General features: G+C 40.6%; 1 protein-coding gene and 1 long non-coding RNA gene across 5 annotated transcripts in view; one reads left to right on the top strand and one right to left on the bottom strand.

The window, feature by feature from the left end:
* Positions 1 to 2,769: 2,769 nt before the first annotated feature.
* SIAH1 (siah E3 ubiquitin protein ligase 1) overlaps positions 2,770 to 19,319 on the bottom strand; it is a 17,288-nt gene continuing 738 nt past the window's right edge. Inside the window, exons 1-3 of one of the 4 annotated variants that reach the window (XM_042821396.1) lie at positions 19,229 to 19,293; positions 9,929 to 10,071; positions 2,770 to 4,113 (exon numbers count right to left, since the gene is read on the bottom strand). In XM_042821396.1, the coding sequence (XP_042677330.1) occupies positions 3,263 to 4,111 (849 nt within the window). In that variant the 5' untranslated portion in view covers positions 4,112 to 4,113; positions 9,929 to 10,071; positions 19,229 to 19,293 and the 3' untranslated portion in view covers positions 2,770 to 3,262. Of the gene's footprint in view, positions 4,114 to 9,928; positions 10,072 to 19,228; positions 19,300 to 19,319 lie in introns of those variants that run through there. The other 3 variants (XM_042821397.1, XM_042821398.1, XM_042821399.1) reach the window with 3 other exon arrangements.
* Positions 7,254 to 14,155, top strand: LOC122161763. The gene is made up of 3 exons (XR_006169284.1): positions 7,254 to 7,773; positions 9,978 to 10,197; positions 11,236 to 14,155. It is a non-coding gene; the product is annotated as an uncharacterized LOC122161763 (long non-coding RNA).

Raw genomic sequence — 19,319 nt, 5'->3', positions numbered from 1 at the left:
ATATTATAGTTTAAATGTTTTTGGCTTTTGCTGAGCGCTCTTGAGCACAGCCATCTGTGCAGCAGCAAGCCAAAATAATAAAGATCTTTAAAAGTAAAGTAATGTCAGTACACTAGAGGTTATCCTGCATTGCAACTGACAGTTAAACAGACGTGGTGATAAAGATGAGGGTGTCTTGAGACTATATTGTAAAATAACTAACTTTATCCAGAGCTAAAAAGCAGCACTGGTAGCTCCTTTCCTCTGTCCACAGTCCACACTGTAAACTGCTACAGATAAAACTGTCTCACTAATGCAATTCATGCTTTTAATCACAGTAGCTTTGAAAACATACTAGATAATACAATGGCATAGGTAGCAATACAAAACAGTTAAGTCTGCTTAATCCATTTCAGTTTTAAAGCAATACTGCAAATGCGAACTAATGAGAAATACCAAATATTAACATCCACATTTGTCAGACATTTTACTCTTAAGGCTTTCTTTTTTTCCCCCCCAAAGGCAATGAAAAACAACAGAGGTAGTACTAGGGAAGAATGCAAGATCTACTGCATTTCATTTAATCAAGACAAATGTGAGTACTATTTCTCCATACAGAAAGTACTTTCTAAAATAAACAGCTAATGCTAAAACACTGCCAGGCTTTAATACACCATTTATTTTAGATTAGGTAGTAAACTGTACAGATTGTTACGATGTTTTCATTTTTCATATATGGAGCATGGTTTTATTTACCAGATCCTCAAACTACTAAGAGGAGAGATCCACTGACTTACGCTTCCACTACTTTCAAAGATCTAGGCCCAAGTGTAATTTGTTTAATCATTCCATCAGATGATGGACATCAAATTTTTATACAGGTTTTTTGTGTTTTAAACCAAATGGAACACTAGTTTAAAGGAAGTCAGTACACATTTATGCTACAGCATTTGTCACTTGTAAAGCATGACTAAAAAAGTCTGTTACAAGCACAATTTTTAGTCCCCTTCAGAAGTATATTCTTGATTTCCAGCTTAATAAAAGTCACCATAGAACAGTGCAAGAAGGCTCAAAGTTCTTTTGGGCAACACAACACGAGTACAAGCAGCAGCAATCTCGCTAACTCATGCACTTACACAGCCCTGCGATGCTCAAGTTGCAAGTACCAGACTGCTCAGGGTGACCCGAGCAGGCTCTTAGCTAGATTTCCTTTCAAAACCTGAGCTCAAAAGCAGATAACATGAGCACATGACCTTCACTCCAAACCAGCCAATGGGGGGAAGTGGGTCTATGCCTATAAAAATAATTTGCATATTTAGCCAAGTTTCTGTCAGTAGACCAAAAGACAAAATTCAGGTAAATGTAGGCACACTTAATCAGGTGAGTACTGAATTCTGAAGACTGCACTCAATTTGTTGTGTACTTGTAAGGAAATGCTAGACTGAAGGATTAGCTCCTTCTGAAACATTTATGTATTGCCACAGGATACCCATACATCTCATACATTAAATCTGTGCACAATTCCAACAGCCTGAACACCTACTTCTAATAAGTAAAACTTTCCTTCGTTATGTGACACCGACTGCTTCTGTATTATTTTATGAATCCAACTTCCAACTTGGTAGGCTTTATGTTCCTTACCTGTAGAATTACTTACCTCATCATGCATCAAAATAATATGAACAAGAGTTGTCTTAATAGATCTATTTCTGATAAGAAAGTTAAAGACAGTGCACAGTAAATAAACCGTATTTTAATGTGTTACAAAAGGAATTAATAGTCAGGCTACCTCTCCCAACAGATGTCCAGTACTACTAGGTTTGACAAAGACTTCCTTTAAATAGCTTGAGATGAAACAGCTTTTCACGTTATCCTTTTTTCTTTCTTTGCATCTGTTTTGTAACACAAACACCATATACATTCATGGTTAATTTTTTTCACATAGAGGCAGTCTGCACAAAGCCCATATCTTACAAAAGCTGTTACGGCTGGTGAATCATATCTGTAAGAGATTACTTGCATTTGACTGTGTATCATATCGCCAAAATAATATACAAAAATCAGTTCAAGAAAATTACTTCAGTAACAACCGAGAGACAGGACAAGAAAGTGAGCAAGAGTAGTAGTGTGTCAAACTTTGAGCTAAAGCACAAAGCAAAAAAATTGTTTTTAAATTTGTCAGGTATTCTCTTAATGAGAAATGTAAAAAGACTGAAAACATCTCATTCTGTCTGCCCTTTCTTTGTTTTTTTTGGTGTTTTTTGTTTGTTGTTAAACAAATGGCCTGTTGTATAGTTACAAACACTGTGAAAGACAACACCTTCTTTGTACCAACAAACCAACAAACAGAAGGATGCAAAGGATGCAAGAGAGTTTCTAAGCATCTCTAAATTTGAAACATAGTTTTTTTTAAATGTGGAAAAATCCTTGTAATTCATTTTTGTTAGATCATAACTCAAAGTACAACAACATCTAGAGCTGTTTTTAAAGGAGCTTTCTTTCCTGATGCATCTTTGAACATAATTACTCCTTTCAAGTTCAGTACATTCACAAAATAGCTCAATTAAGAACAGTATCACCAATTAATTGACTACTGGAAAGAGACAAAATTTACCAAACATACAGAAATATTAATTTTACCATAGCAATTATGCATATCAAAAGATGACACCTGTATTTAATTCTTTAAAGATACAAAAAAAAAAAAAAAAAAAAAAAGAGAAAAACCTGAATTACAGAAAAGAAAGTCATATTTATTTAATGAAAAACTAGAAGTTAATAAAAATTAGCAAATACACAAAAAATATACACAAACAGCAGCAATACTATGTAGTGACTTACAAAGGAGGGGGGGAGGAGGGGCACGGGAAGCAGCGGCCAAAGCCCAAACCGCTCAACATGGCTTGTCAGTCAAAGGGGGAGGAAAAGAACACAAACAAAAACACGAAACAGTATCCTTTTCAACAGTACAATCAATCTACAAACAAGTTTTTAGAATTATTTTACAACATTTCCTGTAGAATCAATTCTTAATACAAAAGATGCCCATTTTGGGTGTATATATATTTTCAGTGGTTTACTGTTGACTTATTTTAAATATATTAGTGTTACTACATGCAACTGCTTCCTGTAATTTAACAGCCTTTCCTTTTATTTACCTTCATATATGTCTATCCTCCATCTACCAAATAATTTGTCTGACAGTCAACGATGGTTACCCTAGTTTCTGCTAAATTAAATGCAATGGTTTTAAACACTGGCCTGAAGAGGTTTGATTGCCATTTCAACACATCGATATAGTTACGTTGATGCCTAAATTGCCATTTTCTGCAAAGAGCTGTGCAATGCTGGTGTCAAAGACTAGACAGTCACTATTCATAATGGCTGTTGCAATTCCCTCATGGATAGATCGAGGAGTTGCTTCCCAAGTCAGTCGCCGCCTATGACCGTTTAACTCAAGTCGATAAGCAAAGTTTTCTGCTTGCTTGCGCGTTCCTATCAGCTGTACAATCGCAAAGAACTGCTGGTGACCATCATATTTTTCCTGTTTCTCCAATACTAACATGAAATGAAAGCCAAAACAAGACTGCATCATAACCCAGTCAACAGCACCAGGAAGATTAATGTCTGTAGCAAGAAACACTATATCTTCTCCCTGAAGTGTTGTAATTGACTTATGTTGATGCATCAGATGTGGCATTACAGCATCCAGAGAACCTTGCCATTTACATGAAGCACCAGGACATGGACAGGAATAAGGCCTAAACTCACATAGCTCCTCATGGTCTGCTTTTTCTGTGTGTGGCAGAGTTATCTCACATCCAGAAGAGGCATATTTACACGGGAATAGTACAGAATTGGCAACTTTCTCCATAGCCAGGTTACGAATGGAGCCCAGTGGGCCTCGGCAAGTTGGACAGCACGTAAGTTTGGGGCGACAGTTGCTACAAACAAGGTGGCCACTCTGACACTGAAGAATTGGTGGCAGCACATAGTCAAAACAGACAGGACACTCAAAGAGACTAGCCAAGTCATTATTGGAAGCTGTAGTGCCAGTCAGCGCAGGCACTCTCTGTGATGGCGTACACTTTGAAGTACCTGTAGGTAGTGCTGTAGCAGTCTGACGGCTCATTTCTATAAGAGAAGAGAAAAAAGAATGAGGATACTGCAGGGATTATATCTAAACACATTTTATTTTATTCTGCTTACCGTATTTCTTGATTATGAAAACAAATCAAAATTAATCAGACAAAAAGAAGTGAAACTCAAACATGCAATGCAGCTGTGCGTACTTTGCACGTAGATTTTCAGCTATGTTCCAGAGAATAGACACTGGTATGACACAGATCTAAAAAGAAAAGATGTTCTGCTAACTGTTCTGAACTGGAATTTACCTATCGGAAGCTGCAGGGTAAATGTGTAAAGAAGTACTAAGCGTAGCTGAAATCTTCAAAGATTTTTGTTGTTTTCTGGTTGATGCTGTTGTTTTTGTCTTTGTTTTTTGCTGTTGTTTCTTTTAATATTGCACTTACAAAACATTCCATCTGGTCAGGTGAGTGTAACAACTGAGCATACTACATAATACAAATCTAAAGCTGAATTTTAAGCTTTACATAGAAGAAACCAGCCATATGAAATGAAAAAAAAAAAAAAAAAGCTTGAATATCATAATCCTATTTACTGTATCAGGATAATTAAAAAACAACAGCCACCAGTTACAAGGAAGAACATAGCTAAGATTATCCTACCCTGGGAAAGAGCCATGTAATATTGACTCTTCACTTCTCTAGCTTTTGAAACATACCCATTGCTTTCACTTGCTGAACTAAACCATGTGTGAAGACATCAGGAAATAAACAGAAAACAGAAATTATTTTACTTAGCTTTCTAAGCAAGACAAGAAATGCAGAAGATGAAATTTGAGAATTAAGAATTAAGCACTGCTTATGAAGTTTTACATTCGGTAGTTTTCAGTTCTTTCCAATGTCTCTGAACCAAAGTGGCTGTCTGACTGCACAATGCTTTCAAGCATTCAACGAGCAAAGGTAAAAGGCCTGTATGTCTTTTAACACGTACAGATGCCTCACTTTGTCCTGGTCCCCCTGACTCCCCTAACCCTACTTGCACAAAAGGAACCACTAGTATTGCCAGGAAAAATAAAAACTTAATATTGAGCAGAAAAGCCTTACCTTCATAGGTTAAAGTAAAATGCTATTCAAAACTGGAATCCATTATACAGAAACATTCTTAACCACCTTAAGTGTTTCTGTGCATCAGCCCTGTATCTGTTGTGTATGAAACCGAAAATAAACTTCATCTTTAATCTCCTTTATATTTGACATGGGAATATTAAGCAATAGGCAAGCTTCCCATATTTAGAATTATTTCAACCACAAACAAGCTTACTCATACTTGGACTAGATACCTCAAAGCAGCATACTGTGCGTGCTTTAGCAAGGCATGCGCTATTCAGGGCACGTGATGAACAAACTATGAGATTCCAAGAAGCAAAACAACTTTTCCCTTGATGTTCACAAAACAGCCACAGTGGTCAACGTCACTCTTTTCAGCAAAAGCCCCTTTTCTCCAATCCAGAGCTCAAACACAGGTTTTTGGGAGCTGGCATTCAGTCCGAGTCTTCACTCTCATGTGCCCCATACCAGCATCATCTCATCCCTCCAAAGTCTTTTCTTCCACCTTGAGCTCCTTGCTTTCAAAATATCCAGATCTTATTTTTGGACATAAAACCACGCAGTAGTTTTCATTACTGGACCCTACATGGTACAGATCCAAAAGGAATGGTAGTTTTTTGGCCTTGTTTTCCTACTTCAAGCATTTCCTCTAGATGGAAAGTTTAAGTGATCTACGACAAATCAAATCTATGCTCTGGGGAAGCGATGCCCCACCAGTTTGTTGCAGAGAGTTCAGACAGACAGCCCCAGTGATAACTGAGCACTACTGCTAGTTTTCTCCAAAATCTGCAGATGGGAGACTCGTGGTGTCACACTGTGGTCCAGGAAAACAAACTGCACACACAGAGTAATTGCACAGTACCCCACTGCTTGGAACGAGCATAGAAATCACATACATATTCTTGTGTAAAATTCTGAAAACATCACCTTGCAGAAATTGTAAACACGTTTTGGAATAGTTTTTGTGTGCTTCATCTTACCTGCATCCACACCTCCTGATCCCCAGAACCCACAAACAACACGGAAAACCACTGTTCCCCAGGCAGTCTGACTGGCCGGGTGAGCTTTGCTCTGGCTGATAACACCTCCAGGAGCTGGTACCACAGTTAGGTAACCAACCTCCAAGCTTTGCAAAAGACCTCGCATACAGATGCACTTCCACATCAGCTTTCAGTGCTTCAGAAGCACTGAAGAAGATACTGCACAGCTCTGGTTTGGCACCACTCCTGCCTGTGCCTGGCGTTCAAACACAACTGAGCACTATCCCACAAAGCAGGGAGCCAAAATGCACAGGAATCTGTGAACTGAGCCACTGAAATGAACAAGCAAAGAAGAAGCTGGATAATGCAAGAAACTGCAGTTTACCAAGCCCAAAGCTGTCCAAAGCATAAGTTCCCATCATTTGTGAACATAAAAGATGAATAATGCCTCACAGCCGAAAAATAAAAAGTTAATTTTTCATAGATGTCTTAAAACCTACAAGGTAATGGCAAATCAAAGTGTTCATAGCATAATACAGTTAATCTGTATTTGCCTTTGTCAAACTTTTTCAACAAATTACCAACCAAAACCAAACACCTAACTGGAAATAAGAGTTTAATGTTATTTTTAGTTACAAAACATTTTCTACAGGTCAAAAAAACCCACAAAAGAACCCCAAACAATACAACCCTATGTGCAAAGCTTGCCATTAGCTTTGTTCCACACACTGGGAGCAAGCGCATAAGCAATACCAACAAACCACAGGATGCTGGTTGTCATCTGCAGAAAGTAATTCCTACAACCCCTATTTGAAACATCAAACAAATTTGCCTAAGTTTAACCAGCAGAGTGAAAGAAGAGACACACTTTAACACTCCCAACTCCAGCCTGAGGACAGCTCTGCTCTGGGTGAAACCAGCCCAGCCTGCTGATGGCCAGCAGTGCGGGAAGCACATGGTAGCGTCACCTCCTGAGAGCCATGGGGCTGCACCAATGACAGATCCGACAGATCACACGAAGCACATTTCAGCGGAGGCAGCAGGGGAACACACTGCCAAGAGCTGTTCTGCTCACAGACAAAGCAAGGCTGCAGTACCTGAGTCTTAAAAATGCTTTCCTACTACTTGAAATTCAGGTTCTGAAATTCAGGTAGACTGTGGAAGCTTTTACTGGATCCATAACACATGCAAGTTAGCACCACTGCCAAGGATTTGGTGCTCTTAACAGAAGACACTGACTAAATACACAGTATGTTTACGATTCATCACTTATGTCCCTACAGGTGAGAGTCAAGGAAGTTTCCCAGGGACCGAGACGAAGAAAAGCAGCAGGAGCAACCTGTGGACTACATGCCAAGAGCTCAGCAGTCAGTAAGCCATGCCCAATGCCCGGCGCTCCACCTCCTGCCATGCATGGCTGTCCCAGCAGCCGCCAGCCCTGTACGGAGCCGTGCTGCAGCATGCAACACCTGAACAGGCTGTGAAACCCCTGAGCTAAAGTCACTGCGAGAGCAGGAAGGTGCAGCAAACTGAACAGCCCAGCTGACGTGCAGACACATGGAAAACACCTTCAAGAAAAGTTCAGAAAGATAACATATCTCATGTGCCATGGAAGTAACACAGTACGTATGAATAAATTTGTGCCATCTCAGCTTCTCACCTCTCCAAGGCACTAGCTTCAGACACCATCCTGGAATCCAAACTTAACTTATTTCACTGAAATAGAGGGTACTTTTAACACCCTCAGGCTAACACCATCAACTTTTCCAACACTTTTACTTGCTCTTAATAGATTACACTTGGGACTAATGCCTTAAATGCCTTTTTGAGAAGGTAACAGAATTAGTGTCGGGGGAAAAAAAGAAACAAAACAAACCACCACCAAATATCTGTATAATTACCTTAGTGTTTGAAACAAGAAAAAAAATCTGTGTAGTGCCTAAGAATGATGAAAGGACAGAAAAATGCCTTAGCAAAGGCTTCTATACGTGAGGCAGTTATTTCAATCACATTTTAGAACTAAGTGAATTCAGAGATTTGCATTCAAGAATCAGTAACTCTTAACACCTAACAGTTATGACCAAGGTAACACAAAATCTTTTTTCAGCTGCACAATCATATTTGAGAATGATACCTATATAAAGAAAAGCCCAGTTGTGGAGCACTGAGAATTAGATCCCTTCGTTACATAGCACTCAAATTTGTGGAGAACACTGACAGCTGGCTACTTCAAGATGCTGTAGAGTCCAAAGAATGCCAAAACCCCCAAACTAAGTCAATTGTTGAAAATACCAATTGCTTTGCAGGTCTAAATGATAACTAACAGTAAATACAGTTAGCCACTGCCATCAGAAATGCATGCAATTCAATATTCATAACATTTATAACATAAAATAAACTGAAAGATTTGTGTCACCAGTACTTCATTGGCAGCAGAAGAAAGGTTTAGTGAATGTCTATGAATTATATAATCATGGGACTGTTCATCCTCTGCGATTATCTGCAGTGAACCACCAGACCCCAACACTCAACACGTGTCTGATACTACCATGTATGTTCCCTTGTACAAATGCTATCACCAGCTGAGTCATTACTAGCGGGCAATCCAGATCTTTTCCAAACTCAGCATCTGTAGCAGATGCAAACAGCACTGTAAACACAAGCACTATGTTATTACGCCTGTTTAACTGCAGTGACATGTATCTCATCCAGTACAAAAACCTGAGTTGTGGCTAGTGTTATTTCATTTCAACCACTGTCATTAGCTCTTTCTCCTATCTCTGCCACGATGTTAAACACCCACCCACATGCTGCCTGTTCCTAGCTGCCAAAGGTTTTCTTCCCAATAATTTTATGATGTAAAATTAGGAAGAGTAACCTAGACAAGGTATACAACAACCACATAAAACATAGCTTCTTTTTTTTTTAAGAAACAAAGAACTTCATCAATTTCAGGTGAATAACCCATACTGTACCAATCCAGAACTTTGCAATTCAGTGTATAAATTCCAGAGAATCAAGATGAAAGTTAGCACTGAGTATCAGAAACTATATTGCTAGGAGACTAGTCCTGCAGAGAGATGAACTCTGAAACAAAGTACATAGGAGAAAAAATTCTAACCAATAAAACCCCAGATTTCATTCTAGAATGACAACCAGAAATGTCTGATCAAAAGCTGAAATCCTGTGACTGGCCCACTCAGTCTGCACTATATAATTAGAGAACATTCCATGTCTCACTCATATTTATGCTTAGAAGTAAATAAAAAAAAGATTGATTTTACACTCAGGCCATCAACAAAGTGTTATATAGCACTATATGACATCTCTCCCTTTCTTTGAGCTTGAAAGGAGAAGCAGCAGAACAGAAATAAAAGAGAAACTATAAATGAAATTTCTGAAAATTCAAGCTGTACTAAAATCAACGCCACCACTAGAAAAAGAAAATGCACAGATACACTATGTAAACTGGTATAAGCAAAATCACTGATATTTGGTTGTCTCTTGTGATGAAAGACAAGCTAGTAAAACAATCTTTTCCATTACATATAGTTATAAATAGATAGAAAAAGAGCCATTCTTTAAATACAAATCAAAACCAAATGCTGGCATTAAGAGGTTGTGGATCATTTCCAAACAGGAGTTTAGTGTATTTTTTCCTTTTCAAAACCAAGTAAATAACTCAGCTTGCTGACGCTGCCGGACCCCACCCACCACAGACAAGTCAAGATGGTGATACAGAATCGCTGTTCAGAGATGCACATTCTTGCACTGTACCTTTAGCGGTGCTCTGTGACCAAGGCCTCCTCTTTTCTCTGTTCACCAGCTCTGTCTTCAGTGTAACTATCAGCAGTCAGTCAGTACTCAGAGCATTCCCTGACAGAGGACGCCTGAACCTCCAGCATGCCCGCACCTGGAACCTACAGCATAACAAAGTGGTTTGAATTCAGAACAACAGCCGTCCCGTACGGCAGCCTCCTCTGGCTACCAAACGAGTGCACCTTCCTGCAGTCTGCCACAGTTTGAGCGCAGCAAGGCTAACTGAGGTAAAGCAGAAGCACGGATTTCAAAATAAAGATCGTGGCAGAAACCGAAGAATCTGACAAAATAAAGACATGGTTCCTGTGAAAACACACAGAACTCCACATGAACAATTAGCAACAGGGAAAACAGTTTTAATTCACTTATTTATGTTTTAGCAGTATCTCATTTCCTTTCACCAGGACTACAGCAAACTAAACTGCACTACATCAGGATCATCCTGAAACAGTAATTCTGTCTATAAAGAACAGGTAAACAGACACCTTTTCAAAAGGTCCAGGCTTAGCAGGTTGCATTAAAAAGTAAGCAAGGCATACAAAGTGACCAGCTACTACGTAGATCAGTAAGTTGCAGGGGAAAACAAAGTTATTTTCCATGCCGTACCATCAGAAGAATCTGATGCAGAAAGCATTGAATTCTGCTCTATGAAACATCATATCCATAGATGGATTCTAGACACAAGTTTAGGAAAAACACACAAGCACAGAACAACTCAGTGTTAACAGGAAATCCTACCAAGTGCGACAAATTGAGGGCTGCCTTTCTTTCCTCAGAGTGATTTTGCAAAAACTATATTCTTCACTGTATACTGTAATTGCCATGCAATATTGCATCACCACTGCTGTGTCTGTGGCAGACACAGGGAAGAGGGTGTGGCATAGAAGTGCCTACCTTAACTCAGTAAAGCTAAACTGAAAGAAATATCTATGCTTTGTTGTGCTTTCACATACAAAATCTTCCTGCAGTAACTATTCCAATTCCAGATCTATTTTGTACTCAGAAACTTTCCTGCATAACTAAATAGTACTAGGGAACAGACCATCAAAACAACCTGACCTGATTCCAGAAAGACGTGGCTCACAGGAGACCAATCACAACACAGAGCTGCTTTGTAGAAGGAAGAGTCAGAAAAGGATTAGGTATATAGACTACTTTAATACAGACCTCTCCATTTTGTGCATCGCTTAGGTTCATGCGTACTTCTGTCTTAAATATTAATTGGTTCTTGTGTTCTTTAATCCGTTCTGTATTTCTGTACACAGGGCTGAACAATGGAACCCAGTGGAGATGTGAAGAATGGCTCACCTGCCTGTGGAGGTGACCGCGTACAGGAGGGCACAGAGACCTTTCTGCCACGAGGTACGGCACACACAGATGTACCACCATGTGTGGTTTCAAGTACAACCCCACAGCAGTAGCACTGAAAGCCTAACAGTGCAATTCACAGATCTGATTCCTCCCTATAAAATAGATATCCAGCTGTCCCTTTTCCAGTTCAGGTATTTAATCTTCTGATGTGAGCTGGAATGAAAACATTTAGAAGAGTAACAGAAAGACAATGTCCTCATTTTCTCTCTCACACCACTCACAAATGCGATAAAGTACACAGAATTTTAAATGTAAAGAAACAAGTCCATATTCTTAAAACGGGTATTCCTATATTTTTGAAACAAAATGTTCACACTATAGATGATTGCTTAAAGCTTTTCAGTACTTCGTTTCCTTAACGTCCCATTTTCTACATGCCCTGTGTTACTAGCATCCATTCTTTGAAGTGCATATCTCCACTAAACCCAGAACTGTTTAAGTGACTCATTTGTTCTCTGCTCATTAGTTCAGAATCAACTGCTCCTGTTGTATTGTAGCATAAGGATTCAACTTTCACCATTTAAAATCTTGTTTTTAATTGTTATTACAATGCTACCTGCATTCTTAAACTCGGTTATTGGTAACTTTACGTGGTCTTATTTCTGCACAGAGCACCGACTCTACATTCCTTATTTCTTCAGAACACACTTTCCAGGAAACACTAGTTTGAGAACATGGCTTTATCTCACAAACAAAAGCACTTTTCAGTCTTTCTTATCAACCTCAGGCACAGCACCCAGAAATGCTGTGCATTGCTGACTCCACAGACCACCACGTTCCACAAGAAGTTTCAGCATTCCTTGAGATGTGAAAAATAGAATTAGTGGTACAGGGTAGTCTGTGGCGTGGGATATTCGTGGCAGACCTGGGGTTACTTCCTGCTCCATCACAAGTGTCTGAGTCACCACAGGAAACTACTTCCCTGCGTTTAGAGCACTGTGTGTAGCTGCAAGCCTCAGACAAAAATGCAAAAAGCGATGAATTAGCATGAGAAGGATACTAAATTAACTCTGTAGACCCTCTTCAAATTTACTTCCAGTCAGCAGCAACAAAATGTCACGACATGCTAAATGACATTATGTTAAACTATTTCAAGATCTCAATCCTTAATCCAGCAATAGTCAGACTGCAATCACTGATTACTTTCCAAGGATGATCCAAGTCCTGCTCACATATGGATAACTGCCTTCTTCGAAGCCCAGCATGTTCTACATCAGAGACAAATTAGGGAGATGAGGCATTTGCAACATCCTTCTCACTGATTTTAAGTAATCTGAAGACCCTCTTCTTCCACCAACTCCACAATGACATTTTATGGAAAGCCAGTAATAGAAATCTCTCTTTGGAGGAATCCTTGGATTACCAAAAAACGTTCTCTCAGCATTCCCTCTGAAGATCCAAGGTGAATAACCCAGGTTTTGAAGCTAGTGATTCATATTCAGCAGAACAATAGCTCTCAGACCAGAGAACTGTATTTTCTCTTACCACTATTAATTTCTGTTCAGGTTTATCGAAAATATGAATGAAATGCGCAATTTCACTCACTTGTATCACCTGGGAAACGCTTCATGGCATAAAAAATTAAAATCCAGCCATAATCACTCTGAAGTTGGGCTGAGACTGTGCCAGAAAATAAAACACAGGCCATTACAAATGCTTGGGAAACGACAGGTGCAGGTACACCTTTCTGCCACTTCGTGCTCCCTCAGTACTTTCTAGATTCAAACATTACTACACCCTTTGCTGCAAAGTATTGTCCCCCCCCCTTCTGTCACATGGTTAGATCAAAACTTTACATTGCAATGCTGAATCCAGAACATCAAACCCTAACAATGACTCACTACCTGAAATTTAACTGTAAATGTCAGTATTTTCAAACCTTTTTCTTTTATTGGAGTGTTACAAAGAAAAAAAAAAAAAGGCTTTAGGTTGGATGATCAAGCACTCAAAATTAGAAAACAACGAAAGTTTGACACGCAACTCTATTTCCTCCTATGCACATTAAGGAACAGCTCTCATGAAATACTTATTTCCTCCCACTCACTCCTTTAGCAGAGCAGAATCTGTATGTACCTGGAAGAATTATATTTGCACAAAGAACAATACTTATTCTTTAAACTGATCAGCTGGTTTAAAATAAAGCTGTTTAGGACAGCAGATATTTTAATACACACAGAAATGCTCTTAAAATTACTGCTTTACAGGTGCCGTTTAAATGAACATCCATCTCAACTTCTGTTATGAAGTGCCTGCTTTTATTTGTAAACTATCTATTTTACATGACTGCACTTGACCTAACACAAAGCCAAGCTAAAATTTTACAGTACACCATCAACATCTGCCAGCCAAATCTTCCCTCGTCACACCTGTGCAACCAGTCTTCAATTACACCCTGGGCACACTTGCATAATCACAGATATCAGCCATGTGGGGACGAGGCATACTCAGACATCTCAGCTGTGTTAACTCCTCCGTGCTCCAAAAAGAGGGGAATGAAAATTCTGCACATGGAACTCATAACCCTTATGATTTATACACATGTATGTCGGTTTATATATACTTCAAAATAAACAATTCAGTAATCAAGGGATCAGTTGAGAAGATTTTCATTGCTTTTACCAGAAGACAACTGCACATGCACAGAAGCAAAGGGCAAAGACCACGACTTCAGGCTTATCTCTATGCAAAACTGAACTACTTCGCATCGATTTAAAAACTCCTTCAACTAGGAGTTTATCCTTAAAATGGGGTTATATATGCATCAATACACAAACGTATATAGAAATGTGTTTCAAATGTGATTTCCAGACCAACGCTAAGTAAATAAAGAAAAATCAAGACAATTAAGATATCTGATCCTAAGACAGAAATCTGAGGGGAGAAGAGCAGAGTCCATTTTCACAGACTGGAGGAGAGTAAGTTCTGGTGCTAAACTGATACAATGAGCTATAGGTACTATTTTTCAAATAGAAAGTAGCAATATTACACGTTTTAAGGGCTCTTAAATATTTTAACAGCACTTCTAAGAACTGCTCACTTGCATATTCCTGAAGAGCCTTCAGATACCATTACAAACAACTAAAGAAAATGATTTATCTACAGTACAAAGAACAATCCGTCAGATCTGCGCTGCAGGACCCCAGGCACACAGTGTACATAGTGTGCCAGAGTGCAGTCCCACCATTCCTACAACAAACAAAAGCAAGCTGCCACCAAAAGGGATGGCTCTGCTGCCTTGTACCCATTCAGTTTCTCTCTGTTTAAAGTAATGCATTCAGCAAGATCAGCCTCACACAACTACACTTGTGCTTAGAGTGGCACAAGGAAGACATCAAAAACGAGCTGGCAGTGGGAGGGCAAGACTTTCAGCTGTAAGTCTGCACTTTCACTGATCCCAAGCTCTCCTACAAGGGGAGATGACTTCTCTTGCAGCAGCACTTGTTCTTATGTTACCATGCAGGAGGCTATTCTGGGAAGTGAACCAGATAATAGTTGCCCGTTCCTCACAGGTGATTAGTTCTCTCCCGAACCTGGAACTGAAACAGCCCCACTGCATGTTCACACTGGTGCCAGCTTCACTGCAAGTGTCACATTGGTGTCACCACTGGTAGCCTGAGTAAAAGTTGTCTTCAGTAGCCCAGAATCCTACCCTCAGCATGCTACAACTTGCTCAGGGCTACATCTTCTGGTACTTCTTTTCTAAAACTGAGGTGTTAACAGCAACAAATCATGCGGTTTAGAAATAAAGCTCTCTATTAGAAAAATCACTTTTAAAATCCACTTCAGTGTATACATCACATTTTGGCATAAAGAAACAGACTAAGATTTACAACATTTATAATCCTAGTATTTCAGTTATCAACCCCTTAGCAGGTATAGAAAACACAGAACTTTTTTTTCCTCTCATAAAAGTTCTGTAACAAACAAGAAATGACTCTATATACACCTACATTTCTAAGTTAAACATCAGCTCTAGCAATCTTTACATAAATGAATTTATTTTCAAGCTTTCTCTTCCCTAATTTAACACTAAGTTGTTTTGAAATACTCCTTCTCCACTTAAACCTTTTCAATCTTTTGACAATTTATACATTAGTAAAATGTAACATACAATTTTCCTCCAACATTTCATCTGAACATGTGTTTGAGAACAACTCTTAAAGCTGTGGCACTCTACATTCTCCGCCTTGACAGCATTCAAACTACAAACACAAACACTGAAAAGCCACTGCTGTCTTTCATCAAAGACTAAATGAAATTTTGCTCTGTTTCGTACTACATGTGAGAAACGTAGGAATGAACATCAAAACATGAACTTAAAGGCTTCGTAACACAGACACCAAAGTTCAAGAATTGCTGCTCCACTTTAAAGGAGCTGATGGCTACTTCGAACAACAGACATTATTATGCTCTGCTTTTCTTAGTGTCTCAGCAAGGTCATCAACTGTTACAAGAAAAGATACACAACTGCTTCTACATAAGGCAAACAAAAAAGGAAGCAGTCAATAACTGTCTGCAGGTGGATTTCCTGTTCTTTCTAAATCCATTTCCCTGCAGGAAAATATTCATAGTAATTTTATAAACACATTTCCGGATGCAGAAGGACAAAGACAATTGTCACCATTCAAATGTTTTACTTCCTACTGAAAACAGACAATCTCAGCTTCCATACTCAATTCTCAGTGCTATGCTTCTACAAAGAAACAAGTCACAATCAGAAATGCACCATTTGGTTAATGGTAATCATCTAGCTCTTTATCTGATTAAAGCACTGGGGCATTAGTAACCAAATCTCTCATTATTCCTGTAATAACACAAAAAAAATCACCATTTTGTAGATTAACTCAAGCAGGAATATATTTAAAATAGTTGTCCAGAACATTACAGAAGCATAGCATGTACTGTGGATTAGAACTAGAGTGTGGATGTGTTTATATTTTTCTCTTTTTTAGATGAAGCATGGCATAAAACTTAAGAGTATTAATGGAGCATTACTGCCAGGTTTTGTTTTCCTTTCCTAGCATAGCTAACATCTGAACACTCAATAGCATGGTAAAAAATACCCAAACCAACAACTTCAAGTGAGCAACTTGGGAAGATTTGTTAAAAACAACTGAGAACTAACAGGAAAAACTCCATAAAACCTGCAACATGCAGTGAGCATGCAGTAATTATACGCATCTCTCCATTTGCTCTTATCTTACTGTTCACAATGCAATACCATAACAGAAAGCACAGACCAAAACTGCTTTTCTCCCGTGATGCTGTGCTGATGCTGCTTAAGATATTAACAGCACATACATTCTGAAACAGTGCAAACTGGCTCCAAGGATTCTTATTAATAAAACAAACAACAGAAAACATTTCACTGAGGAAAAGATGCCTCTACTTTCAGTGTATTTCTCCCCAAAAGGGAGATCTCCTACTATTCTTTTTTCCCCACACACCTAGTTTTCACTTTTCTTAAGGATAATTTTCCTTTAAAAAAAAAACAAAAAAAGAAACCAGAAAAGCAATTAAAAAAGCACGATTAAATCAATTAAAAGCCATCTCTTAAACGTTCACCTCAGAGAAAAAAAGCTAAGCTTTGAGCCTTAAGCAATAGCTGAGATGGACTAGAGCTTGACAGTGTCTTTCCAGTGTACTTCACTGAGACTGGCTTCCTGTGCTTCCTGTTTCTACGAAGCACTACCTGTGCTGAGGTACAGCAGTGAGGGATTCAGGTAATTCTACAGACAACTGCGGGAAACAGTCTTCACCCTGAGCATCTACAGACTGCAAAGGTGCAACACAGCTCAGTAAATGAGTTAGTTTCTTATGTGTGCCCAGAATTTCTTCCATAGATTCACCTTGATTACTTGGTTCAGCTTGCTTCCAAAAAATGAGACAACGGCTAAAGCAACATACACAGTGATATTCTACTTGGCAAAACTTTGCCCAACTTTTAAAGCTAGCAGTTAAAAACTAGAAATGCTACTGCAAGCAGAAAAATCAAATAAAGCTCTTTTAACTTAAGAACATCATGTTTCTCATAAGAACTGAATATCCAGTTTTCCAGAATATTTTGTGTGAAGACCAGAGCTCTTAAAACTATTCTGCCTGATTTCTTCGAGCATTCAGACCAGCAGGATTTGCTCTGACATAAACTCCCTCATGCTCCCCCCTCCCTTGCCTGGGAGCAAGTGTCCTTGACATCCAAGTAGACTCCTTTCTCAGTTCGCACTGAGCAGACAGCAGCAACAATACTCATGCCTAAGCACAGAAGATACTTCTGGTATTTAAAATATTTACTTTCCTTAGTTCACACCTACTTAGCTGGAGCCACTGGATTTCAGAGCTAACTAACTCACAGTATAGTCTAATAAGACTACAGCATTAGAACCTTACCAACGTAAATATGGATTACTTAACAAGATACTCTGTCATGACTGCTTTCAGGATAAAAATGCTCATTATTTCATCTTTTAGAATTTGTGGGTCACAACAGACTCCTAAAAGTATACAAGAGATTGTTCTTAACCTCTGTTTTCCTGCATAACTTTTCCCTACTGTAAAAATGCTGGAGGTAATTAAGATCATCCGTTTCCATTGAACTTCATGCAATTATCATCTCTAGCACTCAATTTCAACATCAATATTACAGCATAGAGCAAATGCTAGAAATAGATACAATGCAGTCTATTCTTCAAGCAGGTGTACTCTTCTGCAGCAGCTAACCAGCCCAGAGATCGGAATTTTAAGTACCAGCCTCAGCATTAGTCTACCTGTACTGCAGTACCTCAAACGTTCTGGAAGACCAGCCAGAGGAACTCGGGGTTGAGAAGAGTCCCTTCTGTCTTCCTCCCCTTCTGGAATGTGCAGTGCTGGCCTCTGAGTTTAGGAGGGAGATAAACAGAGATCTGAAACTACGTCCTGTGCGTGGAACATCCCACGTCCTTCCTGACCTACTGCACTTTGCTATGAGCCTCCCTAAAAACCACTCACGTGCACCTCAAGAAAATTAAAGCCACTTTACCTATTTAACGCTGAAGCAAATCACTCATTACAAAAAAGAGCTAGCGTTCACCAAGACCGGCTGAAATAAGGACCAAAGAGAGAATATTAAGAAATACATTTACAACTGTTTCAAACCGTGAACTCAAACTATTAAAGGTGCCACCAGTTCATCACTGGAATAATCGCTCGCGTCTTCCCCTCAAGTAGCGCCTCCACAATACGTGCTGCTGTTCCCCGTGTTCTAAGACTAAGTAAGAGCAGAAAAGGGAAAGAACTGAAGGTCTCCGGCCTTTTAAACGTGCAGAGCTAAACAAGAATCTGCCCCACGCGCCGCGCAGAACCTGAACAGCAGGGGCACGCAGCCGCCCATGCCTGTCGCACAGCCTCCCCCCGGTCCCCACGCCGCTCCCGGGCTCCCCCCGCCGCCGCGGCCCAGCTGACCTTCGGCGCGCGTTGCCCCGCTCGCACAAAGCGCGGCGGCGGGGCCGGGCCCACAAAGGGGCAGGCGGCCCCGCGGCTGAGCGGCGCAGGCCTCGCGGCAGGCCCCGAGCCGGATCCGGGCCGGGCCCGCACCCGGCGCACGATAGCCCGGCGGCACCGCCCGGCCGCAGCTCCCCTTCCCCTCGGGGACCCGGCGGAACCGGCCGCGGAGGCCCCGCCGCGTCTCGGCGCTCGAGCCGAGCTCCTCTCTTGGCCCGGCCGCGAGCGGGAAGCCGGCCGCGCTCGGGCCGCGCCGGGGCCTCGTCCGAAGACTCGCCGGAGGCAGCCGCGCCGTCCCCGAGGCGGCGCCGGGGCCTTCCCCGGGCGGCGGCCCGGGGCCCCTCTGCGCCGCGCGGGGCCTCTCGGGGCGAGGCGCCGAGGCCGCCGGGCCGCAGTCCGCGACGCGCTCACCTGCGGGCGCCGGGCCGGGAGGACGTCGCTCTGTCGGCCTGGCTCCCCGATGGCGCGGGCTGCTGGGCGACGTGCCGCGCGGCGCTCGGCT

Source organism: Centrocercus urophasianus, unplaced genomic scaffold (genome assembly GCF_019232065.1).
Source record: "Centrocercus urophasianus isolate 14NV4802_14NV808 unplaced genomic scaffold, USGS_Curo_1.0 seq_2, whole genome shotgun sequence".
In the NCBI taxonomy this organism is placed as follows: domain Eukaryota; kingdom Metazoa; phylum Chordata; class Aves; order Galliformes; family Phasianidae; genus Centrocercus; species Centrocercus urophasianus.
Note: the sequence above shows the minus strand (reverse complement) of the source record. Positions and strands in the feature narration are given on the sequence as shown.